The sequence below is a fragment of the Ipomoea nil genome, unplaced genomic scaffold (genome assembly GCF_001879475.1).
Source record: "Ipomoea nil cultivar Tokyo-kokei standard unplaced genomic scaffold, Asagao_1.1 scaffold2144, whole genome shotgun sequence".
Lineage (NCBI taxonomy): Eukaryota > Viridiplantae > Streptophyta > Magnoliopsida > Solanales > Convolvulaceae > Ipomoea > Ipomoea nil.
In genome coordinates this window covers 5,534,666-5,548,312 of record NW_017618572.1, presented here as the reverse complement: position 1 = coordinate 5,548,312, position 13,647 = coordinate 5,534,666, and the positions used below count along the sequence as shown (strand labels likewise).

General features: G+C 35.4%; 1 protein-coding gene and 1 non-coding gene across 2 annotated transcripts; both read left to right on the top strand.

The window, feature by feature from the left end:
* The first annotated feature begins 1,924 nt into the window (after positions 1-1,924).
* TRNAI-UAU lies at positions 1,925-1,998 on the top strand. Its single transcript has one exon. It is a non-coding gene; the product is annotated as a tRNA-Ile (tRNA).
* A 3,395-nt stretch (positions 1,999-5,393) lies between these two features.
* LOC109148677 (putative methylesterase 14, chloroplastic) lies at positions 5,394-8,066 on the top strand. The gene is made up of 4 exons (XM_019296413.1): positions 5,394-5,414; positions 5,847-5,999; positions 7,445-7,579; positions 7,688-8,066. The coding sequence occupies exons 1-4, from the start codon at positions 5,394-5,396 to the stop codon at positions 7,958-7,960; spliced, it is 582 nt and encodes a 193-aa protein (XP_019151958.1). The 3' UTR covers positions 7,961-8,066.
* The last annotated feature ends 5,581 nt before the right edge of the window (positions 8,067-13,647 follow it).

The following is a 13,647-nucleotide window of genomic DNA, read 5'->3' as shown; positions in this document are numbered from 1 at the left end:
AGGCAACATTAGGACGAGTAAGAGTAAGATAGTTCAACTTACCAGCCAGTCTCCTATACCTCTCTGGGTCATCAAGAAGCTTCCCCTCACCAGCTACAAGTTTAACACTCTGGTCCATAGGAGTCAGGGTTTCGACCATAAGAGCCCAGAGTCTTCAAGTAAATCTAGCACATATTTTCTTTGTGAAAGAAATATGTCTCTCTTAGAACGAACAACTTCAATCCTAAGGAAATACCTCAACACCTCCAGATCTATCGTATGGAATTTCTCTTTAAGAAAAGACTTGAGCATTTGTAAAACACTATATCATCATCGGATTTTCTCTTCGCATCATCACCTGTTATATATCAGTATATCATCAACGTAGACAGTTAACAAATTAAAATACTACCATGGTTAGAGTGTTTGTAAAACAGAGTATGATCATAGGCACTACCACGCATGCCAAACTCATGAACTTGAAATAAAATTATAGGGTATGTAGGAACAACTAATCACTCTTCAAGTACTTGGTTAGTCGGTTCATGCCCATCTCATAAATATTTGTAGATAATATACAATTCCAAAATTTTGAGTCTCACAGCTCTCGAGACTCCTCTTTTCTTCCCTATCAATGTGGGACAAATACAATGAGAGCTTAGATGCAAGCTTTCTATATATGTTTTTTATATACATAATTTTATTGTTATATAATACATATATTATTATTATAATTATTATAATCAGTGTTGCAAAAATCGTGCCTAGGCGCCAATTAGGCGCTAGGCGGTGGGAGGCCGTCGCGAGGAATGGCCTGGGCGGCCTCCTCCGCGGCCAGCCGCCTAGACCGCCTAACCGGCCGGTTTGGGATTTTTTTTTTTTTTTTTTTTTTTTTTTTTTGTTGAAAATGTGGAAAAAGTTCCGTAAGGCATAACTTTTGACTCGGTTGTCCGATTTGGACAATTTTTTTTTTTCAAATCGCGTATTTTTTCAAAGGCGGTTTGGTCCACTAATTTCTCAAAAAAATGCTTCTTTAGCTCTTAATTTTAGTTTTTTTTTTTTTTTTTAGTTTTTTTTTTTTTTTTTTTTTTTTTTTTTTTTAATGTATTTAGATGGTTTAAACAATCTTTTGAGCAATTTTACAACCCCTTTTGTAAATAGTTTCTAAGAAATAACTATGGAAACCTTATGTTTTATTACTAAATTTTGAAAATTTTTAATTTTTAATTTTATTTTAATTAAAACAAAAAAAAATAAAAAAAATATAAAATATAAAATTGGCGCCTAACGTTTTTTTGCAACATTAATTATAATAATATTATAATAATAATTATTAAAAGGATGAATCGTGTGCATGCACTTCAACTTTGTAATATCATAGGTTTCCTAAAATTCTTAGTGCTCTATTGTTCAAATCCATTTTATCTTATGAGATTGATGTTACCCTGCTTCAAGCACTTTTTTTTTTCTTCATAGGAGATTGATGCTCCTAGTACTGTTGTTTATCTACATTTTATCCTTGGAGACTGACGCTACAACGCGCCTAACACCTTTGTTTATCTTGAAAAACTGATGTTACAATTTACAACACTTCTAGCACCTTTGCTTATGTTCATTTTATCTTGGGAGACTGGCGCTACAAGCTCATGCACGTACTCTTCAGAGGTAACGAATAAATTTTATGAAAATATGTGTGACACAACTTAAATTTTATTCTTTGAATTGACTGTTCCGCTTGCTTCTACTTAAATAAATTTCCTACGTCAAGGACAATCCTTATTCGTCAAAGTGGATAAGGCCAGGTCATTGACTTTGAGAAGACTAATGAAAATGATTAAATGGTTCACGGCAGAAATTATTTGCAGAGTTGTTAAATATATTAGCGAAAATTATTGTTTTATGTAGATGGACTTGTACTTTTAAACATAAATTATATAATATCAATGGTCTTGTAGCTTAGTTGGTTAGAGCGTTGGTCTTATGAGTTGAAGGTTGCGGGTTCGAGCCTCGCTAAGACCATAGAATTTTTTGCTCCCCTCAGTTGGTTAGAGCGTTGTACTTTACGTATAGGGTTTATCTAAATTTCAATTATTTGAATACCCCTCTGTATTTAGTCATCATACTTTCCACAACACTTTATTTATAGGGCTTTATCTCAATCTCAATTTAGTTTTCATAACGTGTTAAGCCAACCCATGATGTTGTTCAAAAAAAGATGAAAACAAAATTTTATTAAAGAAAATTAAATTATTTTCACTCGAATCAAGTTGTGGACGAATTAAGTTTTACGTATTAAAATTACAAGTCGTTGATATAGGAGTTCAAATTGTGAATGAGTATTTTTAATTTCTTTGTTATTCGTCGTTACTAATTTGCCCTTTTTCCAATCATATGTATCCCTCATCATATATCTTATCTATACTATTAATAATAATAAAAAATCCTCTATTTTAACTTCTCGCTGAAAATAGTCATACTATACTATTAAAATTTGAGTAATATTGTCAAATAGTGTTGATGAATATATTATAGACGAACCCAACCAAACTGACCAGAGGAGAAGTGGAGGTGACCCGGAGGATGACCCAGGCTGGGGGCCGCCCCAACCTGAGGTGGCCTCAGCTAGAGGCATCTTCGGCCCGGGGTGCCTCGGCTAGAGGTGTCCTCGGCCCAGGGTGCCTTCGGCTAGAGGTGACCTCGGCCTGAGGTGCCCTCGGATCGGGGTGCCCTCGACTAGAGGCCAGGCGACCTCAGCCTGGGGTGCCCTTAGCCTTGTTCTATACACGTGTGGGCTCGGTCAACAAGATCCAACCACCCACCTTATTCTCATGGGGCGGTTAGGAGGAAGCTTAGTATAAAAACACCCATTATTGTCTTGTTATGGCATCTCTTATCTTTCTAATTCACTTATCCAAAAATTACATCTACTTGTAATCTTCCTACAAACACTACATTAATACAAGAATTGTCTCCGTGACATATATTCATTGTTTTTTCCTACTTTATTATTTATTCTTTATTTATCGGGTTTAGTAATTCGGGCTACCCCGGGTAATTAAATCCGTCATTGGTGCTTTCATTAAGAGCTCGACATACAAACTCGAGCGTGCTCCCTATTCTACTAGCTATGACAAGAACGAGATCACCCTCTCTTGATTCAAACTGTTCCCACAACACTCGTTGCACCCCGAGCGGGAATGGCCTCAACAGGATCGCTAGTCGGGACCAAACCCTTTTCGTGAGGTCGGCGGGGGACCTACCGGGCCGTCTCAACTACAACCACAATGGTGGGTCGCCTCCTACCGCTCCCCTTGTGACACCCCGTAAATCTAAATGCTAATTGGGATTAATTAAGAAATTAATCCTAACCTTCCTTGGTAATTTCTTCATAAAAATCCTGAAATTTAATAGTCGAGAGACTAGAATTTGACTTGTCACTTAAGTCAAATAAGTGTACCTTATGCTTTATGGTTTGTACCTTTACCCTCTTGTTTTTCCAACCTTAGTAAGGGTAAAAGTGACCTTTCACCCATGAATTTTTGATCAAGCTATCCCTAGCAAGTCATTCCTTTCATTCTCTCATACTAGCCTAAATCGCAAACACTCCATCATCCTTTAAAAAGAACCTAGCTTATTCTTCAAGCAAAAAGGAGAACCTTCTTGCTTTGCAAGATCCCACTCCAAGATTCCTACTTTCTTCTTCCCAAGCATAGGAAGGGATAAGGTTCATAGCTATTTAGTGTTTTTAGTCATCTTTTGGGTGTCTTTATCTAAGATAGAATCTTTCTTGTGTTTTGGCTTGTGTAAGAAGTTGGTGGAGAAGAGGAACTCGAAGAAGAGGCTTAGGAGGGCGAAAAGGAGAAGTTGTTAAGCTACAAAGGTAACACATGTTATACAAAACCTATTTTCTTACCTAAATGATGATTATTGGCTTCTATTTGATGTTCTTGATGTGATTTCTGAAATTTGATGCATGATCTTGTGATGGTGCATGTCTAGAGCTTGTATTTAGGTTTCTTGAATGCCATTGCTTGGTTATTTCTTGGGTTCAAGTCATATCTTTGTTGTGTGTGAGATTTTGGGTGTTTTGGAGTTGAACTTGGCTTTGTTAATGAATTTCCCCGAAGGGAAAATTGGTGTATAGGTAGTGTACCCCGCGGGCAGGCCCACGGGCGGGGGCTTACCCGTGGCCCCACCCGCGGGGAACGTTTGTTGATGGTGCAGGGATTTGTTCTTCTTCTTGGTATTGATGTTTTGACCTCCCGTTGTTGGATTATTGAGCTATTTGTGAGTCTTCTTGATGTTTTGTATGTCTAGAACGATGAGTTAGGAGTCCATGTTAGGATTTGGTGTCTTGATTAGTGCTAAGGGTCCAACCTTGTGATTCGTTGGGCTAATATGAGTCTTGAAGGTTCGTTGGAACCATTTTGGTTTACCCACTTGATGAGCATGCTAGTTTGATGTTGTTATGCTAGTATGTGTGGTTTGTTCCTTCTTATTGGGGTTGGCAACTTGCGTTGTCAATCATTTTGATGTTGGGTTGTAATCCTTGATTGTTGAGTATTGTCTCATGACTTCGTTGAAATCTCTTGATTGATTCATATGGTGTGATCTTGTACAAATTGTTGTGCTTAGTTGGGGAGCGCGCTAGCCGACGTTGGTAACTAGTGTAGTTCCCCTTCCTTTAGTTGTTATGTTTTGGGCCTGTGAGCCTTAGTTAGATGTGGCCTGTGTGCCTTAGACAATATGTTGATTATGTTGGATTTTTGTAGACTTAGCCTGTGCATCCATAGTTTTATGGGTGTGGCATAACACCTTTCCCGGTTTATAATAGCCTCCGCTTTATGTTGATTGATGTTTAGTTTGCTTATCTTTGAATTTAAGGTTTAAAAATGTTGGTAAAATCGGGGGTGTTACACCCCTTCCAGCCCGGGCCTCCAAGAGTGGGTGGTCGCCATCTAACAAGCCACCACTGCATTGACCTGGCTCGTGGTGGGGCTCTGAAGAGGTGTTCGATACCCACATTCGGCCCCTAGGTCTCCCAAGGAACGCCAACCTCCACCCGCCGACCTTGAGGGAGCTCGGTGGGCCGAGCACTGGGTTACCTCGACCCCTGGGAGCTTGATAAGTACCAAAGATGCTTCATTTAATGAGTTATTTAAGAGGCATATTGTGCTATAATTGGAGTCCTTTGAGCCCATTTTATGTATAGAATAGCTTACTTTTGATAAAAGTTAGGAGCAATGACTAATTGTGATTGCCTTTGAGGAAATAGCAAAACATTGTCATTTGTAGGGCATTCCAGCGACAGTTCGGTAATTGGAGCATATCTTGAGGTTCGAGTGTCCAAATGAGGTTATTCAAGTTTCTATGGAACAAAAACTTCAAGGGCTACAACTTTGGTTAAGATAAAAATGGCTAATTCCCTACAGAGAGTTCCATGCACAAGTCCAACGTGCGTGGGCCGTGTGTGGACGGGAAGCAGAAAGTCCAACGCGCGCTGGAGATTTAGTTGGACTTTCTGCGCGGGAATTTCAAAATATTAGCCTATTTAAAGGATTTTAATGGGACTATTTAGGGGAGACTTTTAATCTTTCATTTTCCTCTTTTAGAAATCAGATTTCTTAGCTTAGACTAGGGTTAGATCTTGCTAGGATAGATACTCATTGCTAAACAACTCTTGAAGATTGGATCACAATTGGATTGAAGATTGGGTAACCCTACTTTCTTAAGCTTTCAATTCTTTATCCTATTGTGTTATCTTGAATCTCTTTCATTGTGTTCTCAATCTATTAATGATGATGAGTTGCTAGACTTCCAGGATTTGGATTGGATTTGATTTATGATTGTGTATTCATGCTTTGTAGAGGTGTGCATTTGGATCTCTCTCCATTGAGAGCTCCAATGGTTATAGTGCTGGAGGTGCTTGTGTTTCCTATGCCTTGGAGAATTTTCCGCAAAAGATTGCAAAAGCAATCTTCCTTTGTGGTACAATGGTGTCTGATGTGTTTGCTGAAGAGGTGCAAATTTATTACTTCATTATACTTGATCTAGGATTCCTGAATAATGACTAAATGAGTGCTGTGGTCATTAGTGGAAATTCTTCAATGGTTTCTTAGAAATGATAAATGCTTTTCAGTTAGTCTCCAGTTCGGTTAAAGAGAGTTGACTCAAACTATTTACAATTCAATTTTTTTAATTAATTAATTTAATATTAAGGGGTAATCGTACTTTTGGTCCCTCAATTAGTGTCCATTCTGCATTGTCATCCTTAGTTCTTAATTTGAACACATTTGGTCCCTCAATTATTCAATCATTAAGTAGATTTGGTCCTTCTGTCTGTATGGTCGTTTAACACCGTTTAAAGCATGGGTAAAAGTGAAATTTCACACAGCATTGTTTGTAATAAGTAGGGGAAATCGCACTTCTGGTCCCTCAATTAGTGCCCAATCTGCAATATCATCCTTAATTAGTTCTCAATTTGAACACAATTGGTCCCTCAATTATTTGACCATTAAGCAAATTTGGTCCTTCTGTGAGACCATCAGTTTAACTCCGTTTAAATCAGAGGTATAATTGAAATTTCACATGAGTACGAATTGAAAGTAGTCTAGCCATCAACATAACTGTGATTTCCGGTGATGATGGTCTGGTTAATGCCGTCGCCGATCATCATCAAGTATTTCTTGTTCTTGGCAATGGAGACGTATTCCTCGTACACGCCGGCAATCACGTATACGGGGAAGTAGCCGTCGTCAGACAGAGTGTTGTTGGGAGCAGCGGCGACGTCGTCATTAATGGTGGTAAAATTTCCACTCCCATCTTGACTCAAAACCACAATGTCAGTCACCAGAACCTGGTCATCTTCCTGAGTTTGCAGGAGCTTTCTCCGACTAACTCGCTCAAAAATCGCCTTCGTCCGTTCCGACATCTTCAGAGGTAAACGCCCATTTCGGAACCCAAGCTGTTTCTTGGTCGGATGCCAAGCTCCGGCGCCGGCGACCTTCTTCTTCCTCGGCACCCACCCTTTAGTGAACAGAGCCAGAGAATTATATAAATTATATGAAAAATAGTTTAAAATAGTTACTCCGTATATAAAATCCTTACAGAAAAATATATAAATTATATGAAAATTTTAAAGAAACTTTGTGAACAAATAATGGTTGCTGTGACTTTCAAACAGTAAACATGATATTAGTAAAATAGGACAAGGGGTACTAGTCTGAGTTTAATATGCCAATAAATGTTCCCTTCAAATTAAAGTTTTTTTGGTTCTGAATTGATCCCTTGACATGCCACCTGCAGCAGATTACAACCATCCATTTATCTTGATCTACCAGTCAAACATTTTAAAGCAACAGTTTTGATTTTATAATAGGAGTCCTTTTTTTGGAATCTGTTAGTATCCTTCTCCTGGTTGTTGTCTTTGCCAGTTAAATATCCTTACGAGGAATCTCTTTTGCAGCTTGGGTCTGCAGAACTTTTCATGCAAGAATCCAAGTTTCTAATCCATGGTAATGGTAAAGATAAGCCAGCTACTGGGTTCATGTTTGAGAAGGAGCAGATGGCTGGGTTATATTTCAATCAATCTCCGACAAAGGTACTGTTGTCTTTTACTATTAAGTGCGAGTTAAATTGAAAACATCATGGTGTTATGATATGTAGAAGGGACTATATATATCATGAATGCGTAATTTTGTGGTTTCAGGATATTGCTTTGGCAAACGTTTCAATGAGACCAATCCCTCTTGGTCCAATGATGGAGAAGCTGTGTTTGACCCCCGAAAACTATGGAACCAGTCGGAGATTCTATGTCCAAACATTGGATGATCACGCTCTTTCTCCCGATGTCCAAGAAAAGCTGGTCAGGGAAAACCCTCCAGAAGGAGTCTTCAAGATCAAAGGCAGCGATCATTGCCCGTTCTTCTCAAAGCCACAATCGTTGCATAAAATTTTACTTGAAATTGCTCAGTTTCAGTAGGACCGACTTGATTTCTTCACGAGAATACATGAAATTGCTTGGGTTCAATAGGATTTGATAACTTCAGAAGAAATACTGATTCTTTTCCATACAAAAAAAAAAAAAAAAGTAAAATTTGTACATAAACTGAAAATTTTATTGAATAGAAAAAAAAAAAAAAAAAAAGTGTTATGCTAGTCATGCACTAAAGTGACAAAAAGAAAACTAATATCAAAAGGCTTTTAGAGAAAATTAAGATTTTGGTCCCTCAATTGTTTCTCAATTGTTAATGTAATTCCAAGTTCTCAACTTTAACCAATTTGATCCTCAAATTGTTTAAAAGTTTGTCAATTAAAACTCTTTCATGGACCAAATTGATGAAATTTAAAAAATTTGAAAATTACCATTTTGGTCCCTGAAAGGATTTAATTGAAGAAATTTTAAACAATTTAAGAATCAAATTAGTTAAAATTAAAAATTAAGAACTATATTAACAATCGGGAAACAAATGAAAGGACCAAATGGTGGTTAACTCAAAGTTCTTATGATAATGGAGGCGGTAGGGGAGAGCAAGATGGAGACTTTAATAAATTTATTATTAAAATTTATTATACATTATTTAAAAATTATTAAAAATGCCAACTCAGCTGTCACATAAGTAGGTAACCTGTTAAAATTGATGGTAACCTGCTATCATGCGAAATTGCATACATTTGGAGTGTTCAGTGGACTAATTGCACTTTTTTCACTAAGTGGCCTAATTACATTTTCAGGTTACGTTAAGTCACCAATTTGGACCTTATTCCCATTTAATTTTTTTTTTTTTGAATGCTTATTCCCATTTAATTTAATGCATCAGCAGTTGGCAGAAAAGAAGAAGCAGTTGTCAACAAAAAATATTGACTTTTAGGATGATATGCATAGACCAAATGAAATTCCAAGGACGATTAGATGAGAACTGATCACCAAAAAAGATAATTAACAACTCTTCACATAATATCCACCCTTTTCATCCCACCTCTAGATCCATGAGTCAAAAGGTTTACGTATACTAACTGGAATATTCATAGTAAGGGAAGCATCGGTGCATCACGCTCATTAAAAATTTGTCTACGCATTCTTTATACCAACCCATACCCTGAATATCAAATAAAGAGCATATCTGTGCCACATAATAGATTGTGGTAGATCACCCTGCACAAAAGGATTGTTTGGATCCGGCAGCCATGAGACATCTGCAATTAATAAATTAAATTTATAGTTTTTTTAAAAAAAATTTTACAAATTTGATCATTTACTTTCTCTACATTATTATCAAATGTCACCCATAAATTAAGATAAATGTTTTTAATATTATTCTTAATACATGGGATAAGAAAACAATTACATGAATCGTGTGAAAAGAAATCCCAATCATATTTGTAAATAGAAGCTATCACAGATCATAAGGTAAACAACCAACGTCTCCAACCCAAGTTGAAATCAAGGTAACAATGACACCTTTCATTCTGCACACAAAATTAAATGTTTTTTTATTAAATTAAATTTAAGGGTGTGTTTGATTCATGGGTTTAGCTATTAGGAATGAGAATCAACGTCATTGTTATTGTTTGGTTGTCAGGTTTCTAAAATACTATTATGAGATTTGATTACCCTATTAATTAGAAAACTCATTCCCTAATAAAATAAGGGTTTCATTCCATTATTTCCCCTCCTAATTTGTAATTTGATTTTTAACTTTGGATTAGTGCCTTTTATATTTTTGTTTTATGTTTTTAATTTTTTATTTTGTTCATATTGATGTGTGGGATCTCTTTATAATAAAATAAATTGTCTTGATTTTGTGTTCTTATATTATTAAAATCTTTATTCCCATTATAGGATCATACATAACCAAACATCAATATTGGTAATCATTCAAATTCCACACTATTACCAAACATGCAAAATACTTTCACCAAAATTCATTATCATTACTAAGTGTTTAATTACTATTCTGATTCAAATTCCCATTCGTGAACCAAACACACCCTAAAATTATATTATACTTAAAAGAAATCAAAAGTATAGTGGATTCAGGATTGCACATCCATAATAATTCTTACAAAATTTTAGAAAAAAAATAGAAAGAAGGAGAAAAACTAAAAAAAAAAAAAAAAAAAAAAAAAAAAAACAATAAATTAAAAAAAAAAAAAAAAAAAGGGTTCCAAGAGAAAGAAAAAGAGAATCATCACATGGACTTAATAGATCATAGGGTGTGGTTGGTTCGCATATGGGAATCGGAATTGGAATAGGAATTAAATACTTGGTAATGGTATGAGTTTTGATGAATGTATTTTGTATGTTGGGTAGTCGGGTAGAATTAGAATGATTACCAATATTGATGTTTGGTAATTAATGTATGACCCTATAATGGGAATAAAAGTTTTTAAAATACAAAAACAAAAAATAAAGACAATTATATTGATCATAATATAATGACATTCAAAGCAACAATATGAACAAAAAAAAAAAAAAAAATCAATACAAAAATCTAAAAGCACTAATCCAAAGTTAAAAATCATATTACCAATAAGATGGACAGATACCTTTTTAATTAGGAAATGCGATTTTTAATTGAAAGGGTAATCAAATTTCATAATGTGTTTTAAAAAGTTGTTAACCATTGTTTAAAAAAAAAAATTGTTAACCAAACACTAAGTATACTTTTGATTCACATTTCTAGAGTGTAAACCCATGAACCAAACACATCCATAATTTTATTATTTTCATTTTAAATCTGATATAGTGATATAGCATCAATTCTTTTAGATTTTTGCTAACCATTTTTCTAATTTTTAGTCATGGAAAAAAACCTTTTAATTTTTAAAATTTGATTTTGTTTTTCAAATAATCGTAGCCCTAGCCCCTAAGAGTTAGGACTAACGGCTCATTTTTCGGAAGGTATTTAAAACAAACCCCCATTCAAATATGCAATCCCAACCTCTCTCAGTCTCTCTGTTCTCTCTCTCTCTCTCCCTCTCTCCCTCTCTCAGAGCTTTCGAGATAAGATTGCCTAGAGACTAGGTCCTCTTCTTCGCCAGGATTATTGAGATCGTCTGTGGTCAGAATTATGAGGAAGAAAATATCGGTTAATGCTTTAAATCTTTAATGAGGTTTGTTTTGCAAACTCGAATCCTAGTTTTTCTTCTTAGGAAATTATTACGATAGTTTGATTATAAATAAATAAATAAATATGTTGTAGTTTCAACTTTTTGAAAATTCATCTCTTTTATAGATGAAACTTGAAATTTTCCTTGGGTTTCATTTGTTTTTACAATCACAAAACAGATTTTAGTATTTTTTTTCCCCAGTATTTGCAAGATTATATAACAGTGATATAATTACAATAATTAATTAATCACTGAATGCGATCATCTTAATGTATCTTGAATGAATAGGGATTCCCATTCCTGTTTTGGTTTTTTTTTTTTTAATATTAAATTCCAATTATTTTTTTTTAATATTAAGTTCTATTTATTTATTATTTATTTATTTTTACAATCGGTAAAGATTAAGGATATACGGGAATGCTTTAGATTAGTTAACAACGAATCCTCATGATTATCTCACAGAAGAATTACAATGAATTTTTTTAAATTTTCTTTACCGCTGAAGAAAAAGGCTTGTAGCTTTACCTAGAAATATTGTTAGCCTTTTACTTCAGATTTAGTGACATACCTAGTAACTCTAGCTTAGGACTCCTAAATTTTACTAATCTAAAGCATTCCCGTAAATTAGATATTTGGTCTCCGGGTTGCATTTTCAAACTAACCTATGTCAAGGCATGATGATTTGTGAAACTGAAGAGTCATATTTGACTCTTTCAAAGTATAAATTATAAAATTTTAGGGAGCTTATTGACAAATGTTTGAGGTTCTGCTACAAAATACAGCTTTGGAAATAAAAATACATCTTGAGGAACTGATAAATTGTTTGAGCTCTTTGCATTGGGATCCTCTCTACAAATTCCACATGCAAAGTGTTATCTTAAATTACTGTTCTTAATTGCAGTTTGAATGTTGGATGCTCTGTGCCTGCATTCACACATCAATTGTCATTGTGTGTTTATATAACTTTCATAGTTAAATGTTTATATGTGACATAAGTGTGTGCATACATATGGATTAGTTGAGAATTTGATTGAATTATTTTCACTTACCTGCCAATTAATTGTCTTCCCAAATTGCATTTAGAGAAAATAGTGCCAATCCCTTTACTCACCTTAGCTATGATGCATAGATCTACTCTCCAGTCTCCATGCATGCTTTTCCATTCTTGTGATGGAATTTGAACGCTCTGAATAAGTTTTTTTGTTCTTCTGTCAACAGTTGAGCTTCAATACTTGTTAATGTATAATTAATAAAGTAATAAATAATATAAATGTCTATAGGGACCAACCAAGTTTGAACCGGTGACCTCTTGACCTACCGTCAAATGCTCTACCACTGAGCTATGTGATGACGTGAGAGGTCAGTCAGACAGATATATCGAAGATTGTTTGTCGAGGAAAAACTAAAAGCAGACAGTAAAACCACACAAACGATGTTTACCCAGTTCGATACAGTGTGTATCTACGTCTGGGGGACGATCACCGAGGCGTCCAATCCACTAACTCATAATCCAATGTACAAAGGTAGAGAAACAAGAATCTCACCCAAGTATCCCACACAAGGTACGTACCCAGTCTACAAAGGTTTAGTGGATTGTTGAAGACGGAGAGCCACGCATGTAGAAGTCCAACGAAATCCCTTCGGTTGGAGAGCTAACTCTGATGCAGTCCGCTTCAATGACGCAGTCTCACGTTGTTCTCACAACTGAGTGATCTTCGCGTCCTTTCGTTTAAGCAACGATAGTTCTTCTCAAGCTCTTCATCATAATCACCTAGAACATATATTCTTGAGAAGAGGCATAATCAAAGATGTAATCTTCTGTATAGCAAAGAGTGTTTTTTGTCTTCTTAAAACGTAACCCTAATTCATGACCGAATGAGGGTACTTATACTTCCTTAGAAAAACCACTTTCTAAAAATATCATTGATTGTAGATGGTAGGACGATTTGTGAAGAATGCAATCTTAGAGATTCGGTCCATACCTTCCAAAATAGATCCGCTGATTTTCTTTCCAAAAAAGTCTTCAAGCCGCGTTCAGTGTTTTGGAAACTTATTCCTTTATCAGATCTTCAGTGTCAGTGCGTCTGTTGATGTCTCTTATCAATCAGTCTTCTATAACAGCAAATAGACACCAAGCTAAACCCTATCTTAGTTTGCCATAATAATATTGCCAATCATATGTTGGGGTTTTTATGGAGAAAAATAAATCACTAACAAACTCCCCCTTCGGCTATTATTTGGCAAAACAACTCGACTAAGATAAACCAAAAACTATGGAGAAAGAAAGGAAGAAGAAAACATCGCATAAAGAGCATAAAGCTGATATACAACCCTTAAAAAAAAGGCAGCACACATGTCGTGCTGATCAAAAAAAAAAAAACCCAAAGAGTAGCATTCTTCGCAGATCATCAGGCAATCACAAACACACGCCCATACAGGGCCAGAAGGTACAGAAACAAAAAAAAAAAAAAAAAAAAAAAAAAAAAAAAAAAAAAAAAAAAAACTCCCCCTGAGTTCAATCACTCCCCCTTTTTGCCAAAGATAGACAAAGGACCA